The sequence below is a fragment of the Poromitra crassiceps genome (assembly GCF_964638095.1).
Source record: "Poromitra crassiceps genome assembly, contig: HAP1_SCAFFOLD_347, whole genome shotgun sequence".
NCBI classification, from domain to species: domain Eukaryota; kingdom Metazoa; phylum Chordata; class Actinopteri; order Beryciformes; family Melamphaidae; genus Poromitra; species Poromitra crassiceps.
Genome location: NW_028152057.1, coordinates 1 through 19,913, shown reverse-complemented (window position 1 = coordinate 19,913; position 19,913 = coordinate 1). Strand labels below are relative to the sequence as shown.

The 19,913-nt window shown below is 40.1% G+C and overlaps 1 protein-coding gene and 1 long non-coding RNA gene across 2 annotated transcripts; both read right to left on the bottom strand.

Moving 5' to 3' along the window:
- Positions 1 to 9,662: 9,662 nt before the first annotated feature.
- Positions 9,663 to 14,768, bottom strand: LOC310771085. The gene is made up of 3 exons (XR_014552382.1): positions 14,749 to 14,768; positions 14,453 to 14,534; positions 9,663 to 12,906 (listed from the first exon to the last, which is right to left on the bottom strand). It is a non-coding gene; the product is annotated as an uncharacterized lncRNA (long non-coding RNA).
- A 3,363-nt stretch (positions 14,769 to 18,131) lies between these two features.
- On the bottom strand, positions 18,132 to 19,420 carry LOC310771084 (class I histocompatibility antigen, F10 alpha chain-like; the record flags this gene model as incomplete). The annotated part of the gene is made up of 3 exons (XM_083663758.1): positions 18,132 to 18,143; positions 18,184 to 18,284; positions 19,115 to 19,420. Coding segments are annotated over 3 exons (419 nt in total), but the record flags the coding sequence as incomplete, so codon positions are not given.
- Between the last annotated feature and the right edge of the window lie 493 nt (positions 19,421 to 19,913).

Here is a 19,913-nt window from a genome sequence, read left to right as displayed (position 1 = left end):
CGGTCCTCAGACCCAGGCTTACAGGAGTAGCATGCTTTTGTCACGTGGGGAGCTAAAGGAAACTTTTCGGGTCCAAAGACTCAGTCAGGGTTGTTGATTGACTTTATGCATTCACTATACGTTTATTGTTTATTGTTGTTTATTGTTTATTATGGATCCCTATTAGTCTGACTATTCAGACTATTCTTCCTGGGGTCCCTGCAACATACATAACATACAAAACAATATAATGCAGTATTATACTGCACACAACAAAACAGTGAACAAGGTTAAAACTACAAGATTGTGTTAAAATAGTATAGCTCAAGAGATCATCTAAAATCATTATCTCTCTCTCTCTCTCTCTCTCTCTCTCTCTCTCTCTCTCTCTCTCTCTCTCTCTCTCTCTCTGTCTCTCTCTCTCTCTCTCTCTCTCTCTGTCTCTCTGTCTCTCTGTCTCTCTCTCTCTCTCTCTCTCTCTTTCTCTCTCTCTCTCTCTCTCTCCACTTTGAATTGGGATTATTCTGACAACACTGCAGTAGTAAAGCAGGATAACAACACTGCAGTAGTAAAGCAGGATAACACTGCAGTAGTAAAGCAGGATAACACTGCAGTAGTAAAGCAGGATAACAACACTGCTGTAGTAAAGCAGGATAACACTGCAGTAGTAAAGCAGGATAACACTGCAGTAGTAAAGCAGAATAACACTGCAGTAGTAAAGCAGGATAACAACACTGCAGTAGTAAAGCAGAATAACACTGCAGTAGTAAAGCAGGATAACAACACTGCTGTAGTAAAGCAGGATAACAACACTGCAGTAGTAAAGCAGGATAACAACACTGCAGTAGTAAAGCAGGATAACACTGCAGTAGTAAAGCAGAATAACACTGCAGTAGTAAAGCAGGATAACACTGCAGTAGTAAAGCAGGATAACAACACTGCAGTAGTAAAGCAGAATAACACTGCAGTAGTAAAGCAGGATAACACTGCAGTAGTAAAGCAGGATAACACTGCAGTAGTACAGCAGGATAACACTGCAGTAGTAAAGCAGGATAACACTGCAGTAGTAAAGCAGGATAACACTGCAGTAGTAAAGCAGGATAACACTGCAGTAGTAAAGCAGGATAACAACACTGCAGTAGTAAAGCAGAATAACACTGCAGTAGTAAAGCAGGATAACACTGCAGTAGTAAAGCAGGATAACACTGCAGTAGTAAAGCAGGATAACACTGCAGTAGTAAAGCAGGATAACAACACTGCAGAAGTAAAGCAGGATAACAACACTGCAGTAGTAAAGCAGGATAACACTGCAGTAGTAAAGCAGGATAACACTGCAGTAGTATTGCAGAATAACAACACTGCAGTAGTAAAGCAGAATAACAACACTGCAGTAGTAAAGCAGGATAACACTGCAGAAGTAAAGCAGGATAACAACACTGCAGAAGTAAAGCAGGATAACAACACTGCAGTAGTAAAGCAGGATAACACTGCAGTAGTAAAGCAGGATAACACTGCAGTAGTATTGCAGAATAACAACACTGCAGTAGTAAAGCAGAATAACAACACTGCAGTAGTAAAGCAGGATAACACTGCAGAAGTAAAGCAGGATAAAAACACTGCAGTAGTAAAGCAGGATAACACTGCAGTAGTAAAGCAGAATAACACTGCAGTAGTAAAGCAGGATAACAACACTGCAGTAGTAAAGCAGGATAACACTGCAGTAGTAAAGCAGGATAACACTGCAGTAGTAAAGCAGGATAACACTGCAGTAGTAAAGCAGGATAACAACACTGCAGCTGGTGCATGATACCATCCATGCTGGCATCATGAGCGACCTGGGCTCGGGAAACAACATGGACATCTGTGTGATCACCAAGCAAGGAGTGGACTACATCAGACCCTACCAGGAGTCACAATATAAAGACAACAGGTAGTGATCGCTTTGTAAGCCACAATGTATCTTTGTATTTCATTGTATTTATTTGATGTTAAACCCTGTCTCCAACCTGAATTACATTTTTGCATGATGATAAAGAGGTGAATTGACTTGTATTGATTTGAACTGAATTGTATGGGTGGTATTCTCCCCCAATCATGGATCCAGATTTGAGTGTATTTAGTCAATATCACATTAGGGCACTGTACTCCGATTACTTTGTGATTTAACACTTTTGCTTTTCAATTCTTAATTGGCTTACTGTTTTAAAACCACAGCAATCATCTTGCATTGCATTTTAAAATGATCAATAACACACTTGGCAACTCTTTATTAAAAGTTAATACAATGAACCTTTAATTTGAGTCATGTAAGTAACAAAGTACACACGGTCCTCAGACCCAGGCTTACAGGAGTAGCATGCTTTTGTCACGTGGGGAGCCAAAGGAAACTTTTCGGGTCCAAAGACTCAGTCAGGGTTGTTGATTGACTTTATGCATTCACTATACGTTTATTGTTTATTGTTGTTTATTGTTTATTATGGATCCCTATTAGTCTGACTATTCAGACTATTCTTCCTGGGGTCCCTGCAACATACATAACATACAAAACAATATAATGCAGTATTATACTGCACACAACAAAACAGTGAACAAGGTTCACATTAAAACTACAAGATTGTGTTAAAATAGTATAGCTCAAGAGATCATCTAAAATCATTATCTCTCTCTCTCTCTCTCTCTCTCTCTCTCTCTCTCTCTCTCTCTGTCTCTCTCTCTCTCTCTCTCTCTCTCTGTCTCTCTGTCTCTCTGTCTCTCTGTCTCTCTCTCTCTCCACTTTGAATTGGGATTATTCTGACAACACTGCAGTAGTAAAGCAGGATAACAACACTGCAGTAGTGAAGCAGGATAACACTGCAGTAGTAAAGCAGGATAACACTGCAGTAGTAAAGCAGGATAACACTGCAGTAGTAAAGCAGGATAACACTGCAGTAGTAAAGCAGGATAACACTGCAGTAGTAAAGCAGGATAACACTGCAGTAGTAAAGCAGGATAACAACACTGCAGTAGTAAAGCAGGATAACACTGCAGTAGTAAAGCAGGATAACACTGCAGTAGTAAAGCAGGATAACACTGCAGTAGTAAAGCAGGATAACACTGCAGTAGTAAAGCAGAATAACACTGCAGTAGTAAAGCAGGATAACACTGCAGTAGTAAAGCAGGATAACAACACTGCAGTAGTAAAGCAGAATAACACTGCAGTAGTAAGGCAGGATAACACTGCAGTAGTAAAGCAGGATAACACTGCAGTAGTAAAGCAGGATAACACTGCAGTAGTAAAGCAGGATAACATTGCAGTAGTAAAGCAAGATAACAACACTGCAGAAGTAAAGCAGGATAACAACACTGCAGTAGTAAAGCAGGATAACACTGCAGTAGTAAAGCAGGATAACACTGCAGTAGTAAAGCAGAATAACAACACTGCAGTAGTAAAGCAGAATAACAACACTGCAGTAGTAAAGCAGGATAACACTGCAGAAGTAAAGCAGGATAACAACACTGCAGTAGTAAAGCAGGATAACACTGCAGTAGTAAAGCAGGATAACACTGCAGTAGTAAAGCAGGATAACACTGCAGTAGTAAAGCAGGATAACAACACTGCAGTAGTAAAGCAGGATAACACTGCAGTAGTAAAGCAGGATAACAACACGGCAGTAGTAAAGCAGGATAACACTGCAGTAGTAAAGCAGGATAACACGGCAGTAGTAAAGCAGGATAACACTGCAGTAGTAAAGCAGAATAACACTGCAGTAGTAAAGCAGGATAACACTGCAGTAGTAAAGCAGGATAACACTGCAGTAGTAAAGCAGGATAACACTGCAGTAGTAAAGCAGGATAACACTACAGTAGTAAAGCAGGATAACAACACTGCAGTAGTAAAGCAGGATAACACTGCAGTAGTAAAGCAGGATAAAACTGCAGTAGTAAAGCAGGATAACAACACTGCAGTAGTAAAGCAGGATAACACTGCAGTAGTAAAGCAGGATAACACTGCAGTAGTAAAGCAGGATAACACTGTAGTAGTAAAGCAGGATAACACTGCAGTAGTAAAGCAGGATAACACTGCAGTAGTAAAGCAGGATAACACTGCAGTAGTAAAGCAGGATAACAACACTGCAGTAGTAAAGCAGGATAACACTGCAGTAGTAAAGCAGGATAACACTGTAGTAGTAAAGCAGGATAACACTGCAGTAGTAAAGCAGGATAACACTGCAGTAGTAAAGCAGGATAACACTGCAGTAGTAAAGCAGGATAACACTGCAGTAGTAAAGCAGGATAACAACACTGCAGTAGTAAAGCAGGATAACAACACTGCAGTAGTAAAGCAGGATAACACTGCAGTAGTAAAGCAGGATAACACTGCAGTAGTAAAGCAGGATAACAACACTGCAGTAGTAAAGCAGGATAACACTGCAGTAGTAAAGCAGGATAACACTGCAGTAGTAAAGCAGGATAACACTGCAGTAGTAAAGCAAAATAACACTGCAGTAGTAAAGCAGGATAACACTGCAGTAGTAAAGCAGGATAACAACACTGCAGTAGTAAAGCAGGATAACACTGCAGTAGTAAAGCAGGATAACAACACTGCAGTAGTAAAGCATGATAACACTGCAGTAGTAAAGCAGGATAACACTGTAGTAGTAAAGCAGGATAACACTGCAGTAGTAAAGCAGGATAACACTGCAGTAGTAAAGCAGGATAACACTGCAGTAGTAAAGCAGGATAACACTGCAGTAGTAAAGCAGGATAACACTGCAGTAGTAAAGCAGGATAACACTGTAGTAGTAAAGCAGGATAACACTGCAGTAGTAAAGCAGGATAACACTGCAGTAGTAAAGCAGGATAACAACACTGCAGTAGTAAAGCAGGATAACACTGCAGTAGTAAAGCAGGATAACACTGTAGTAGTAAAGCAGGTTAACACTGCAGTAGTAAAGCAGGATAACACTGCAGTAGTAAAGCAGGATAAGACTGCAGTAGTAAAGCAGGATAACACTGCAGTAGTAAAGCAGGATAACACTGCAGTAGTAAAGCGGGATAACAACACTGCAGTAGTAAAGCAGGATAACACTGCAGTAGTAAAGCAGGATAACACTGTAGTAGTAAAGCAGGTTAACACTGCAGTAGTAAAGCAGGATAACACTGCAGTAGTAAAGCAGGATAACACTGCAGTAGTAAAGCAGGATAAGACTGCAGTAGTAAAGCAGGATAACACTGCAGTAGTAAAGCAGGATAACACTGCAGTAGTAAAGCAGGATAACAACACTGCAGTAGTAAAGCAGGATAACACTGCAGTAGTAAAGCAGGATAATACTGCAGTAGTAAAGCAGGATAACACTGCAGTAGTAAAGCAGAATAACACTGCAGTAGTAAAGCAGGATAACACTGCAGTAGTAAAGCAGGATAACAACACTGCAGTAGTAAAGCAGGATAACACTGCAGTAGTAAAGCAGGATAACAACACTGCAGTAGTAAAGCATGATAACACTGCAGTAGTAAAGCAGGATAACACTGTAGTAGTAAAGCAGGATAACACTGCAGTAGTAAAGCAGGATAACACTGCAGTAGTAAAGCAGGATAACACTGCAGTAGTAAAGCAGGATAACAGACTACAGGATCCTACTCTACAGTGTGTGATTGGGGGGATTATAGATTTGTTACATGTGATTTTGTCCAGAATTCAATGACTATGTGTACTGTAGGTAGAGAGATAACAGGGAAACTATGATCAAAATAGTCATTCTAAAATGACAAAAAGAATGAAGTTTAACAATTTATAATTTTGCTGGTGACCCCCGATGCCCTCTAGCACCCCTGGTGGTTCCCTTACCCTACATTGAGAACCACTGGATTATAGTCTCTCTCTCTCTCTCTCTCTCTCTCTCTCTCTCTCTCTCTCTCTCTCTCTCTCTCTCTCTCTCTCCCTCTCTCTCTCTCCCCATATGGAATACTGATGAAAACATTGAATACAATTTTATTTACAAACAACTCTGATGCTATCCTGTTGCTCAATGCTGTTCATATTTATTATTGTTACATTATTGCTATTAATGTGATATTATTATTATTATTAACATCCCAATATTCGCGTCTAGGGGGAAGAAATTGCCTCGTTATAATAAAGTGTAAAACCAATGACTTAACTTACCTAGTATGAAGGATGCTTTAAATAAAATACCTTAAGTAGCTTATACGTGGTGTTATCAGTCATTTGGTAAGAGGAGCGGCCACTTCATTTCAAATGGTCGATATCTAATGTTGGAAAGTAATTATATGACTCTAACTAGTTACAACAGAATGTCTAAAGGCGTGGTCTGATTCTGATTCTGGATTAGCTGTGAACTAATAGCTAATAGAAATAGAATAATAGAATAGAAAATAATAGAAAGAGACACCTGAAAAAGATTGTTGTCGTGTGAATTTAGTGACATGAGTCCAAATTAATTGTCTAATTAGATTTGTCTTGTCTTGAGTCTGGTCTCTACTCTAAAGCAAGGGTTTTCAAAGTCTGAGACTGTAGGCCTCCCCAGACAAAGAAATTCCTGAATTCCTGGATGCCTATAGGATCATGATTATGTTATTTGAACCCATAGACGCTCAACAAGCATTATGACTTTGACTATGATCACTTGAAAAGAGTCACCTGCACTCCACATCTGCTTTGGTCATTGTTTTGGTCCCAGCGAGATGTTCTATGGTCTCTCATGCTTCTGAATATAAATGAGCTGAATCTCTTGCTTTGTCCAAGTACAACTCTTTAAATAAACATGTTAAGAAACGTCTTTGGAGAAATAAATGGATAATTCACTTATTTGGGTCCAATGGGCAATCCCTATAGCTGAGGACATCCAGTATGGCCGCTAGAGGAATTATGAAATGTTATTCAGTTTGTGACTGATTGACCCCAAATATTAGCCTCTCTGGTGTGCTCCACCACCACTCACTGACTGTTGTTTTAAAATACAGGCTAAACATCTTGAGACAATAAGGTCTAGTGTACAGTAGCCTACCTATAGGTCATTGTACCAGTTGTCAAATCTTTCCCACCTGTCCAGGGTCCTACTTTTCAAGATCTTACATTTAACACTATGAGACCTACTGAGAGTTGGTGAAAAGCTAAAATGTGTCCACCTGTCAGATGAAAGGAGGGTCAAGGCTGGTTAATGATATTTAGACAACTGGACTTTCAATAAATGAGCCTTCTTTGGTTATACTTGTGTTATCCATACTAATTTAAACAATACAGTTATTTAGTTCTGCAGTTAAGACAAACATGGTTAATTGTACAGTAGCATTGTGCAAAGTGTAACAGAATACCACACACATCTCCAGATAAAGACAGTTTTCAACTCACTGCTCTGTCCTGTAATGATTAATTTGTACTTATATTGCTTTATGATATCAAGTGTCAGGTACAACATTCATAAGAGTGAGGTGACACATGGGGAGAAAGCAAAGCATTGCAGCCACTGAGAAAAAATATGTTAAAGTTTGAAATGGAATATGTCAAATTTAAACTGAATAGTTACAGTGTTTCAGGTCCTTATCCCTGCTTACTATTAGGAGGGGCATGATTTAGAATAAGAATGTTAAACATAATGTGTTAAGTGTTGTGATATATAAAACTGGTTGTAATGTTTTAGGTGTGTCACCTGATTGTTGTAACCTTTGGTTTATTAATATGGCTGCTGGTGACATGTGATCACAAAGTAACGCTAACAGGAAGTACCAAACCTTATCCAACAATCTGCTCTGCTCCAAACTAACAACCGTCAAAAATGTTTCCCAAACCTGTTTGTGTTTGGTGTCATTGCCATAGCTACCAAATTCCTATAAATTACCTCACTCATACTGGGCATTAAGTTCACCTGAATCCTCAAGAAACTGTTTTAATATTCTTATATTGTGTATAAGCCAGTGGTTCCAAAGTGTGGTTCAGGGGCCCCCAAGAGGTTTTTCAGGGGGTTTCCACAGTGTCCCACATCATGTAAAATGAGAAAGTGACATGTTATATGGACTGTTCTGATCAGAGGTTTCACTCTCCACTCAAATTAAATATATAGTGCTTTTGTATTTGTACATACTATACATAATATTACTGTATATAAATTACTATATATATAAATATATATAAATACATATAAATTACTACTATAGTACTATAGTTATTACTACTATAGTACTATAGTTCTATAGTTTTCAAGAAATTTGTGGCAGTGAAAAAATTATGAATAAAACAATAGAACACAAAACAGGATATGAAATGAACTGTAAAGGCAACAACAGCTGTGATGTCATCTGTTTCCAGGCAGAACTCGGCACCACAGGTTTTCCCCAGAGAAACAAGTCAGTCAGCTTCACCCTCATACGTCTGTCTAGTCTGGCTCTATTTTGTGTCACACTTTACATTTAGGCCTTATAACCTCTGAATGAATGACAGGATCACAATAACACTTTGTCAGCAATATGAGAACATGGTGAGAACTTTGGGCAGCATGCAGCTAGCTGTATTAACACAGTAATAACACAGTGTTATCATGTACTTCCAACACTTCCCATTGGTTAATAAACATGTTATTACAATGCAGTACAACAAATGTTGTAGCACTTTCTTTGGAAGGGGGGGGGCTTTTGAAGTTACTTAATTGCCTCAATTAAAAGTAGACAGAACTACAATAAACAGTTGAGTTTTATATTCAGTTCTTTCAAATAGAGGACAGTTGTCTCAAAATCCCTAAAAGCTGTCTAAAGACTGATATGTGTGTCTGTGGGGGGGGGGGGGGGGGATACTACAACCACAAGGATTTTAAAGTAGGGGAACATAGTGAGAAATGTACATTGTAATAATATAATAATATTTAACTTACAGCACATTATACATTATTGTTAAATACAAATCATCATAAAGGACCTGGTGGAGTGAGGGAATTTGAGAAATTATCTGAGAGGCATCATCTTAAACAATAAACACTAGCGCAACATCTGACATAGTGATGTCATCGGTTGCCAGGTAGGATTCAGCGAGACAGGTTCTTCTCAGAGGAAAACCAGAGGACCGACCTGGGCCTGATGTAAGCTGATCTGAGACCTGCCGAGTCTGTCAGGTCTGTACATCTGATGTGCTAGTTATTGGTCCTGGGTCAGAACTGTTGGACTAACTTGTGATAGCCTACTTGTGCAAATTCAAGACTGTATTTTCCTGACTAAAATGTGATTACAACAAGACACACATCATAATATGTATGGATAAAATACACATTTAAATGAAAAGGCTGCAGGTTACAGTAAATGACCAGTGATATTAGCATATGAGGTGGACAGTTAATCTGTTAAACAGGTAAATATATAAATGATGTGTATTTGATTTAGTTTGTGGTTGTAACCTGAAGATTTCCCCCTCAGTGAGTAACTGGACCGGTCTATGACCATCTCAATCTGCTGTCATTCAAGGTGTAGAAGTAACAGAACTTTAAGTTAAAAAATGAATCAATGGTGTTTGACAGTTTACCCTTTGTTGTCATTCAGTCTTTACAGTCAAACACCGACATGTCAGAAACACATTCATGACATGTAAGTCTCAGTAGCAACAGTGGGTTCTCCTGCCGCAACATTCACATTATAGTCTCACATATATAAGGAAAATGATACTTGGGATAAACAAACAAACAAACAAACCAGACTTTTGGTCTATTGGGACTTTATTGAAAAGCCAAACAGCGGTACAAAAGGAATGCATCAGCAGTGCAATTTAATTGGAGATTCATTTCAGTAATCCAAACCAGAACATGTTGTGAGCGTCCTGAATCATCCTCTACATGTTCAGAAACTCTACAAAGAGCCAAAATACCACATCCCTAAATGAATCTAGCCTACAGTAAAATCACAACATAACTTATTAAGCATGTATATTCAGTATGTACAGTACAGTATCTAAAGAGAAAAACTCTCACATCACATCCTACTTTAAATTAAGGCAGGTCAAAATGTTTAAAATGACAGATCATTTTGCTGGAATTCAGCAAAACATCAAATATACAAATAAAATAAAAATTGCATGGGAGAATACAATTCAACAAGAGCTGTATATTTTACCACACTTTGCATAAAAAACAAAATATCTACATAACTGGAAATATAAATCTCACACTGACATCCTTTTGGCCAAATAAGCAGTGTGTGCGTGTGTGTGTGTCTGTGTTTGTGTGTGTGTAGGCTGTGTGTGTGTGTGTGTGTGTGTGTGTGTGTGTGTGTGTGTGTGTGTGTGTGTGTGTGTGTGTGTGTGTGTGTGCCGCAGTGTGCTTGTGCGTGCGTGCGTGCGTGCGTGTGTTTGTATTATCAACTTGAAATTCCTGCATGGCATAATTCCAGGCAAAACCTTTCCAATAAAATCACACTTTATGGTCACAAAGGCGGTAATTTTGCGCCAGCTGCTGTTTTGCGCTGGAATAACGCTGCACAAAGCCCTATTGTGGGCGTGTCGGCCCGCGGAGCTTCGCGTCATCTCGGTGCAAACCTCCATATAGGCGTGTTTATGCTCAAAACAGTTTTCACAAGTGTGAGATCATGTCCAGTCCACTCCCCTTAAAAGACACAGTCAGAGAGAGAGAGAGAGAGAGAGAGAGAGAGAGAGAGAGAGATAGGGGGAGAGAGAGAAAAGAGAGATGGGGACAGCGAGAGAGGGGGAGAAAGAGAGAGAGAGAGAGAGAGGGCGAGAGAGAGAAAAGAGAGATGGGGAGAGAGAGAGAGGGGAGAGAACGAGAGAGGGGAGAGAGAGGGAGAGAATTGGAGGATGAACCAGTTCAGATTCAGATAAACCATTAGAAACGAATGAAAATTGGTGCTGATGGAACGATCCATTTGAAACACACCAAAGTGAATATCCCCATGTCCCAAAGCGTGCGCTTACTGTAATTAGTCATTTCGTTCATATAGGCTATAACATACACATTTAAAAATATTTGTTTCTTTAATAGGGTAGGGGTGCGTGAGATTTTAATTCTAGCCTATTTCAATAGCCTATACCAGAATTATATCAGAATTGTCCACTCGGGTTAAGCTATTGTTGCATGGTGCAATTGCAGGGAAAGAGGTTACTGTATAGCCTACTGGCCGGCACAACTTTACAGTAACGACTGCGATCAGAGAGGCGCAGCCCATTTTTCGAACCGCTCTCTCATCGGTGCTACGACCTGTCACTCATTCAATTTCAACCCGCCTTCAAAACCAGCAGTGGCTGTTAACTGGCACAGACTCACTTATGTAGTATGCGGAGCACAGCAATTCAACGTAATATTTGAGTCTGGGGAGAGACTACTGTATAGCCTACTGGCCGGCACAACTTTCTCAAAAGCAATCTACTGTTACCTCAGACCACAGACCTGTATGATCGGGAATTATGTAGCCTAATAAAACCATGACAAACAAATTCTCATTTTTAAATCAAGGTGTGTTTTTTCTGCAATGTAGGCTATAGTTGAAAATCAACATGGCCTTCTGAGGAGGGAAGACTGTGTGCGCGTGCGAGGTGTTGGAGAGAGAGTAACATCCATGCCATGCCTAATGCATCCAAGCGAGGATTTCCTGCACTTCGTGGAGAATACTGTGTGTGCCTCATAGTGCTCAGGCGTAGTGGATTTTTGTGTGTGCTAAGACCTGCTATTAGGTGGTGTTAAAATTGAGAGCACCCAAGGCCCTTTTTTAACACGTTGCGCTGGAACGCCTATTTTGGCACGGCCAACGCCCAAACCTCTGTTTACGCTCGGAACATGGCGATGGTATCTTCGCCAGAGCGCAAAATGACACTTGCGGGAGGCAGATGATAGGCTAAGAGGCGCACGGACACGCCTGGGCCACGCCTTAACCTACACCTGTCTTTGTGCGTATTCCATAGCTTAAGACGCAGGGAAGATAGCATAAGAGGTGCGCAGACGATAGCGCCGTACGACGATAGGGCCCTATGTTTATAACTACAACAATAACAATAGTTTTGTGTCAAATGAATGTTCAAACCTAGAAATCAAAACCCAATCAAACCATGTGTCTAACATTCCTCCCCGTAAATTTATTGCCAAAATTTACTAAAAGCAGATTTTCCATCAGCAAAAAGTTGCTCTTTAGTGATCAGAGGTGTTAAAAACCTCAATAGCTCTAACGTATTTGACCAGTGTCAAACTCATTTTAGTTGATGGGCCACATGCGACCCAATTTGGTCACAAGTGGGTCAAACAAAGAAAATCAATGCATAAAAACCTAAAAATATATATATGATAAATCCCTGTTTCTTTTAGTGTAAAGAATTACAGGTACATTTTAAGAACATGTTTTCACATAGGGTTATATCTCAGCTACCATCAAACAAATGATCTAATCTACTGTCTGTAATTGTGCATTACAATTGATGGCAACTCTGCAATTCTCTATATTCAAGGCCAAGGGTACTGAAAATAGTTTAACATAATATCATTTAAAACCATTTAGTGATTAATACAGAAAGCATGACTAGATCTTTAACTTGCTCCTGAAACCTGGTAACTCTTAGCCTTCACAAGTGCATCACATTGGATTGAAGGACTTCTCAGTGCATCCTGTGGGCCAGATTGGACCCTCTGGTGGACCGGTTCTGGCCCCTCGGCCGCATGTTTGACACCCCTGTTTAAATGTTTTAGGAGGGTTTCCATTCTCCATTTATTTTTTATGAAGGAAATGCTTTTTCATTTTAATTTGGTGTCTTAAAACCCAATCAGTAATCAGCTATTTAACTATGTATGATGCTCCTGTTGTTTGTCTGTATGTGCACTGGATTACTGAACTTTTTTGTCATCTGAAACTTCCCAATGATTCATGAATGATTAATAACCCACTTATTCCCAGTTTAAAGATGGAAGGGTGAAAGTGACAGCGCCCCTTCTGGCTCCAGTGCGCAATTGATCCCTAAAGAGACAGAAATAACAATGAGATAGCGTATAAAATACTTCAGTAACACGACACACACACACACACACACACACACACACACACACACACACACACGTGTGTGCGAGCACACACACTCACACGCACATACACATACACACACACAAGAGACAGACACACACACTGATGACATCAGTGATGATGTCATAATATCTAAAATACCATTTCACCTCCATAATCTGCAGTTGTTTTGATTGACTGTATACACCTTAGGGTTGTCAAAAGTATCGATAGTATCGATAAATTCAATACTAAAAATGTTAAACGGATACAATACTCATTTGCAACAGGTATCGATAGTATCGATAAGTATCAATACTTAAAATTTGAAACGGATACAATACTCATTTACAACTATATCAATATCAGCAGTGCTTTCTCTTAATGAAAAATGAAACATACCACTGATTTCGCCCTCCATGTCATTGGTGGGTATCTTTTGCTTCAACAAGCTTAAAGTGTTCTGATAGGCTGATGACTAGAGCAGGTGTAATCTGCTGTGTTCTGATAGGCTGATGACTAGAGCAGGGGTAATCTGCTGTGTTATGATAGGCTGATGACTAGAGCAGGTGTAATCTGCTGTGTTATGATAGGCTGATGACTAGAGCAGGTGTAATCTGCTGTGTTATGATAGGCTGATGAATAGAGCAGGGGTAATCTGCTGTGTTATGATAGGCTGATGACTAGAGCAGGTGTAATCTGCTGTGTTATGATAGGCTGATGACTAGAGCAGGTGTAATTTGCTGTGTTATGATAGGCTGATGAGTAGAGCAGGTGTAATCTGCTGTGTTATGATAGGCTGATGACTAGAGCAGGTGTAATCTGCTGTGTTGTGATAGGCTGATGACTAGAGCAGGTGTAATCTGCTGTGTTATGATAGGCTGATAACTAGAGCAGGTGTAATCTGCTGTGTTGTGATAGGCTGATGACTAGAGCAGGTGTAATTTGCTGTGTTATGATAGGCTGATGACTAGAGCAGGTGTAATCTGCTGTGTTATGATAGGCTGATGACTAGAGCAGGTGTAATCTGCTGTGTTGTGATAGGCTGATGACTAGAGCAGGTGTAATCTGCTGTGTTATGATAGGCTGATGACTAGAGCAGGTGTAATCTGCTGTGTTGTGATAGGCTGATGACTAGAGCAGGTGTAATCTGCTGTGTAAAGTCAAAGTTTTTAATGAGTTTTATCAGGCCTAGATTATGGAGAAGCGTGCATCTGTCTTTGTTTATTCTTTATGCCTCTTGATGTGTTGTTGTCATCCCACCTATGTTTGTTTTTTATGTGTCATACTCAACATTATTGCAAATGAGTCTCGTCCTCAATGAATTTTCGAGTTTAAATAAAGATTGAATGAATCTACATCTGTCCTTCTGACTTGCAGTGAATTGATAAAATTATAACATCCAACTAATGTTCCCTTGGATCAAATGTAAGTCAACTTTGTTCAGTTCAGATGTGAATAGTGCACATATCACCTCTTTGTCTGCACATAGAACATCACTTACTGTGTGTAACTTCATCCGTTTGGCAATCAGGCTTCTGGATTGAGTTTCTGAGAGAGCTCAGAGCCGATTTCAGAAGCTGAAGCTGAAGATCAGAAACACACTATCATCACTTTTCTTTATAAACAGACAATGTTGGAGGAAGAAGTCCTGAAAAGTTAATTTGCATAATATCAATACCTAGAAAGCTTTCTCAACTGTAGATATAAAATGCAGCGAGGTAGCCAAGCTATCACTGATGTATAAGAAGAGTGCAAGTCACATCAGATGAACATCAAGTAAAAACACATTCTACTTACAAGATGGAGGGTTTTTGGCTGAAATAAAGAGAAAAGACAAAATGACTCAAGTTGTCACAGTTGTAAATGACAGATCCCCCCATATTTACCCTGTTTTCTCCCCAATTATAGAGAGCCAAAGTGAACGTCACTTCCTGACTTTCTCTGTGCACCAGCATCTGAAGAAATATGAATGGTGGTGAACAGAGAGAGACGTTTTTTTTTATCCCGTTTGAATTGTGCCACGGGGGTATCATGTTTGCCAATGTAAAAGATAACTTTGCAAGTCAAGAAAGTCACAGTTTGTGGTAAAACTGTGACACTAGAAGTTATAAATCAGAAAGATGATGCACAACCAGTCACATGAGTGACGTCTCTCCCAACACTCCATGTTGTTGATGGTGTGACGTGTTGTGAGACACCAGAGATGTACTCGATTGACAAAACTAAACCTTACGTTTCAGTTTCAGGACAAACTGTGACTTTCTTGACTTGCAGAGTTCTCTTTTAAATTGACAAAATGTACATGTGTACCCCGTACAGCGCCAGGATTGGCCAATGTCGACTTCAGTCTCCAGAACGATCCAATCAAATCACCCGCACGTCTATCTTCTTGCTAGAGGTCCCGCCTTACAGTAGTGTTTCAACTGACTCTCAGAATACCATGCCAGTCGGACTTATAGTATTATTATTATTATATTATTATACTTGGAAACCGTTTTATAAAAGCAATATAGCACTCGAGCAGCGTGTGTTGTGGAATATATCCCGCTGATAAGCTGTTATCCCACTCGGCCTGCGGCCTCGTGGGATAACAACTGATCAGCGGGATATATTCACCACAACACACTTCTCGTGATATATTGCTTAAGTGTACAGTAAGTCACTCTGTATAACACTCAGTGTACAGTAAGTCACTCTGTATAACACTCAGTGTACAGTAAGTCACTCTGTGTAACACTCAGTGTACAGTAAGTCACTCTGTATAACACTCAGTGTACAGTAAGTCACTCTGTATAACACTCAGTGTACAGTAAGTCACTCTGTGTAACACTCAGTGTACAGTAAGTCACTCTGTATAACACTCAGTGTACAGTAAGTCACTCTGTGTAACACTCAGTGTACAGTAAGACACTCTGTGTAACACTCAGTGTACAGTAAGACACTCTGTATAACACTCAGTGTACAGTAAGACACTCTGTATAACACTCAGTGTACAGTAAGACACTCTGTGTAACACTCAGTGTACAGTAAGACACTCTGTATAACACTCAGTGTACAGTAAGTCACTCTGTATAACACTCAGTGTACAGTAAGTCACTCTGTATAACACTCAGTGTACAGTAAGACACTCTGTATAACACTCAGTGTACAGTAAGTCACTCTGTATAACACTCAGTGTACAGTAAGTCACTCTGTATAACACTCAGTGTACAGTAGGACACTCTGTGTAACACTCAGTGTACAGTAAGACACTCTGTGTAACACTCAGTGTACAGTAAGACACTCTGTATAACACTCAGTGTACAGTGAGCCACTCTGTGTAACACTCAGTGTACAGTAAGTCACTCTGTATAACACTCATTATAAAATGGGTACCTCAAATCAAGCAATCTGATTGGTTCACAGCCATTGTATAATTCCAGTAACCGAGTTCAACAACCCATGGCCATGGGTTATTGGTTACCATGGCAACTCTCTTACTAAATGGCAGCACTGCGCTCGAGCCAAACAGCTTTCTCCTGATCTGCTGTATGGAGGGTCACTAGTCCTTCAAGTCTTTGTACAATGAGTCATTATGGACGCATGATGGCGCAACTCTCTTACTAAAAGTACGTTACTTGCTGTCGGCATACGGCTCTGGGGCCGGTTGCACCAACCTTAACTGCCTGTAACAGAGATCTTCGCGGAGACCTTTTTGACCGTCATCGTCGTAACTGCGGTCAACTGAGCCGTGTTCGTCGTAACACCGCCAGTTCGCTGTCTTTCAAAGCACGACGTTAGATTATAACTAACTAGTTGTGTGGCTTAGCCTTCCAAAATGTTGCCGTTAGTTTTTTAGAAGTTAATACATAGAATTGGGAACGTTACATTCAATTTCATTCAGACTGTCTTTCTGGCTCAATCGCCGCCATTGGTGCAACCGGCCCCTGGTCGGGCTTTGCTCTCAGCCAAGCGCCAGGATTGGCCAATGTCAACTTCAGTCTCCAGAACGATCCAATCAAATCACCCGCAGGTCTATCTTCTTGCTAGAGGTCCCGCCTTACAGTAGTGTTTCAACTGACTCTCAGAATACCATGCCAGTCGGACTTATAGTGTTATTATTATTATATTATTATACTTGGAACCCTTTTATAAAAGCAATATAGCACTCTAGCAGCGTGTGTTGTGGAATATATCCCCCTGCTCAGTTGTTATCCCACTCGGCCTGCGGCCTCGTGGGATAACAACTGATCAGGGGGATATATTCACCACAACACACTTGCTCTCGTGATATATTGCTTAAGTGTACAGTAAGCCACTCTGTATAACACTCAGTGTACAGTAAGACACTCTGTATAACACTCAGTGTACAGTAAGTCACTCTGTATAACACTCAGTGTACAGTAAGACACTCTGTATAACACTCAGTGTACAGTAAGACACTCTGTATAACACTCAGTGTACAGTAAGTCACTCTGTATAACACTCAGTGTACAGTAAGACACTCTGTATAACACTCAGTGTACAGTAAGACACTCTGTATAACACTCAGTGTACAGTAAGTCACTCTGTATAACACTCAGTGTACAGTAAGTCACTCTGTATAACACTCAGTGTACAGTAAGACACTCTGTATAACACTCAGTGTACAGTAAGCCACTCTGTATAACACTCAGTGTACAGTAAGTCACTCTGTATAACACTCAGTGTACAGTAAGACACTCTGTATAACACTCAGTGTACAGTAAGACACTCTGTGTAACACTCAGTGTACAGTAAGACACTCTGTATAACACTCAGTGTACAGTAAGTCACTCTGTATAACACTCAGTGTACAGTAAGTCACTCTGTATAACACTCAGTGTACAGTAAGTCACTCTGTGTAACACTCAGTGTACAGTAAGTCACTCTGTATAACACTCAGTGTACAGTAAGCCACTCTGTATAACACTCAGTGTACAGTAAGCCACTCTGTATAACACTCAGTGTACAGTAAGTCACTCTGTGTAACACTCAGTGTACAGTAAGCCACTCTGTGTAACACTCAGTGTACAGTAAGACACTCTGTATAACACTCAGTGTATAGTAAGTCACTCTGTATAACACTCAGTGTACAGTAAGTCACTCTGTGTAACACTCAGTGTACAGTAAGTCACTCTGTATAACACTCAGTGTACAGTAAGCCACTCTGTATAACAGCATCAACTTAACGCCTAAAATGTAAATGTCAAAAAATCCTTTAGAGTTCCTCACCTTTCTTCTTTTGTAAAGTGTGAATCCAATGGCAGCAATGATGATGATGACAGCAAGAACAGCCACCACAGCAATGATGGAGATGGTCACATCAGCAGGGACTGATGAGAAGATAAATAAATAAATAAATACAGTAGATAGATAAATAAATAAATAAATAAATAAATAAATAAATAAATAAATAAATAAATAAATAAATAAAATCAAAGAAAGGGCCTGTACATGATGAATCTGATGTTGGTTTGCTGCTGTCTATGAAGATGGACCTGAGGTACAGCTGAGTTACTGTATTACAGTATCATCTCATCTGTATTAGTTTAGCTGTTATGATTATGAAGGTATCTGCAGGTTCAGAAGACATCTTTAATACAGTGAATTTTAGACCCATTTAAAAACCAAAATAGAGAAACAAAGCTGTCAAGACAGCCTTTTTCTAACTGCACATAAAGACAGTTGTGAAGCTATAAAGGGACAGTGTCAGGAAAAGGACAACAGGAAATTAAATGTTATCAAAGTTTATAAGCAAAGTTAATGAAGTAGACCCAATGAGAAAAAACAACATAATACTATTAGCCTTATTCTGTATCAGTGGTAAGGGTGGACAGACAGTCACTGCATGGTGAAAAAACATACTGCATTTAGGACATTTTAATACTTTCCAAGTCTTTGAGTTTAAATCTTTTTTTTTTTTTTTTAGAGTTTTTCATGCTTTTAAATAATGCAGATACCCTGTCAGGGTCACATGATCTGAACAATGATCCTGGAATGAGTTTAAATCTGATCTAAGCCTAACTTGTCTTAATATCTTAACAATTTTAACCTGAAACTCACAGCATATATTTCTATGCCGGTCAGACTTAGTTTAACCATGTGACATGACAGTTTGACAGAAGTAAACTATATGTGTCTCTCCTCCACCATAAGCTCTTACCCGGGTTGTTGGTCTTGATCACTGCTGGGTCCAGTTTGGTGATGATGTCCTCCTTGACACCAGAGATCTGAAACACACACTCGTACTTCCCCCAGTCTTCAGCTTTGACTGATGAAACGTTCAGCCGGACGCTCGTTTGGAAGGTTCCATCGTGGTTGGGGAGGATCTCTCCCTTATCCTGAAGGTCCTGAAGCTCCTCTTCGTCTCTGGTCCAGAACAACATGACTCTGTCCGGGTAGAAGCCTGTAGCATGGCAGGTGACTGGAGAGGAGGGAGACTTCTGGAGGAGAGAGATCGAGGGAAGAACTGGAAAGAGAGAGAGAGAGAGAGAGAGAGAGAAGGGAAGAGAGAGAGAGAGAGGGAGAGAGAGAGAAGGGGAAAGAGAGAGATAGATAGAGAGAGAGAGAGAGAGAGAGAGAGAGAGGGAGAGAGAGAGAAGGGGAAAGAGAGAGATAGATAGAGAGAGAGAGAGAGAGAGAGAGAGGGAGAGAGAGAGAGAGAGAGGGAGAGAGAGAGAAGGGGAAAGAGAGAGATAGATAGAGAGAGAGAGAGAGAGAGAGAGAGAGAGAGATAGATAGAGAGAGAGAGAGAGAGAGAGAGAGAGAGAGGGAGAGAGAGAGAGAGAGAGAGAGAGAGAGAGAGAGAGACAGAAAGACAAAAAACAGAAGTGTGTAAAACATGAAAGTTGTATGTGTGTGTGTGTGTGTGTGTGTGTGTGTGTGTGTGTGTGTGTGTGTGTGTGTGTGTGTGTGTGTGTGTGTGTGTGTCTGTGTGTGTGTGTGTGTGTGTGTGTGTGTGT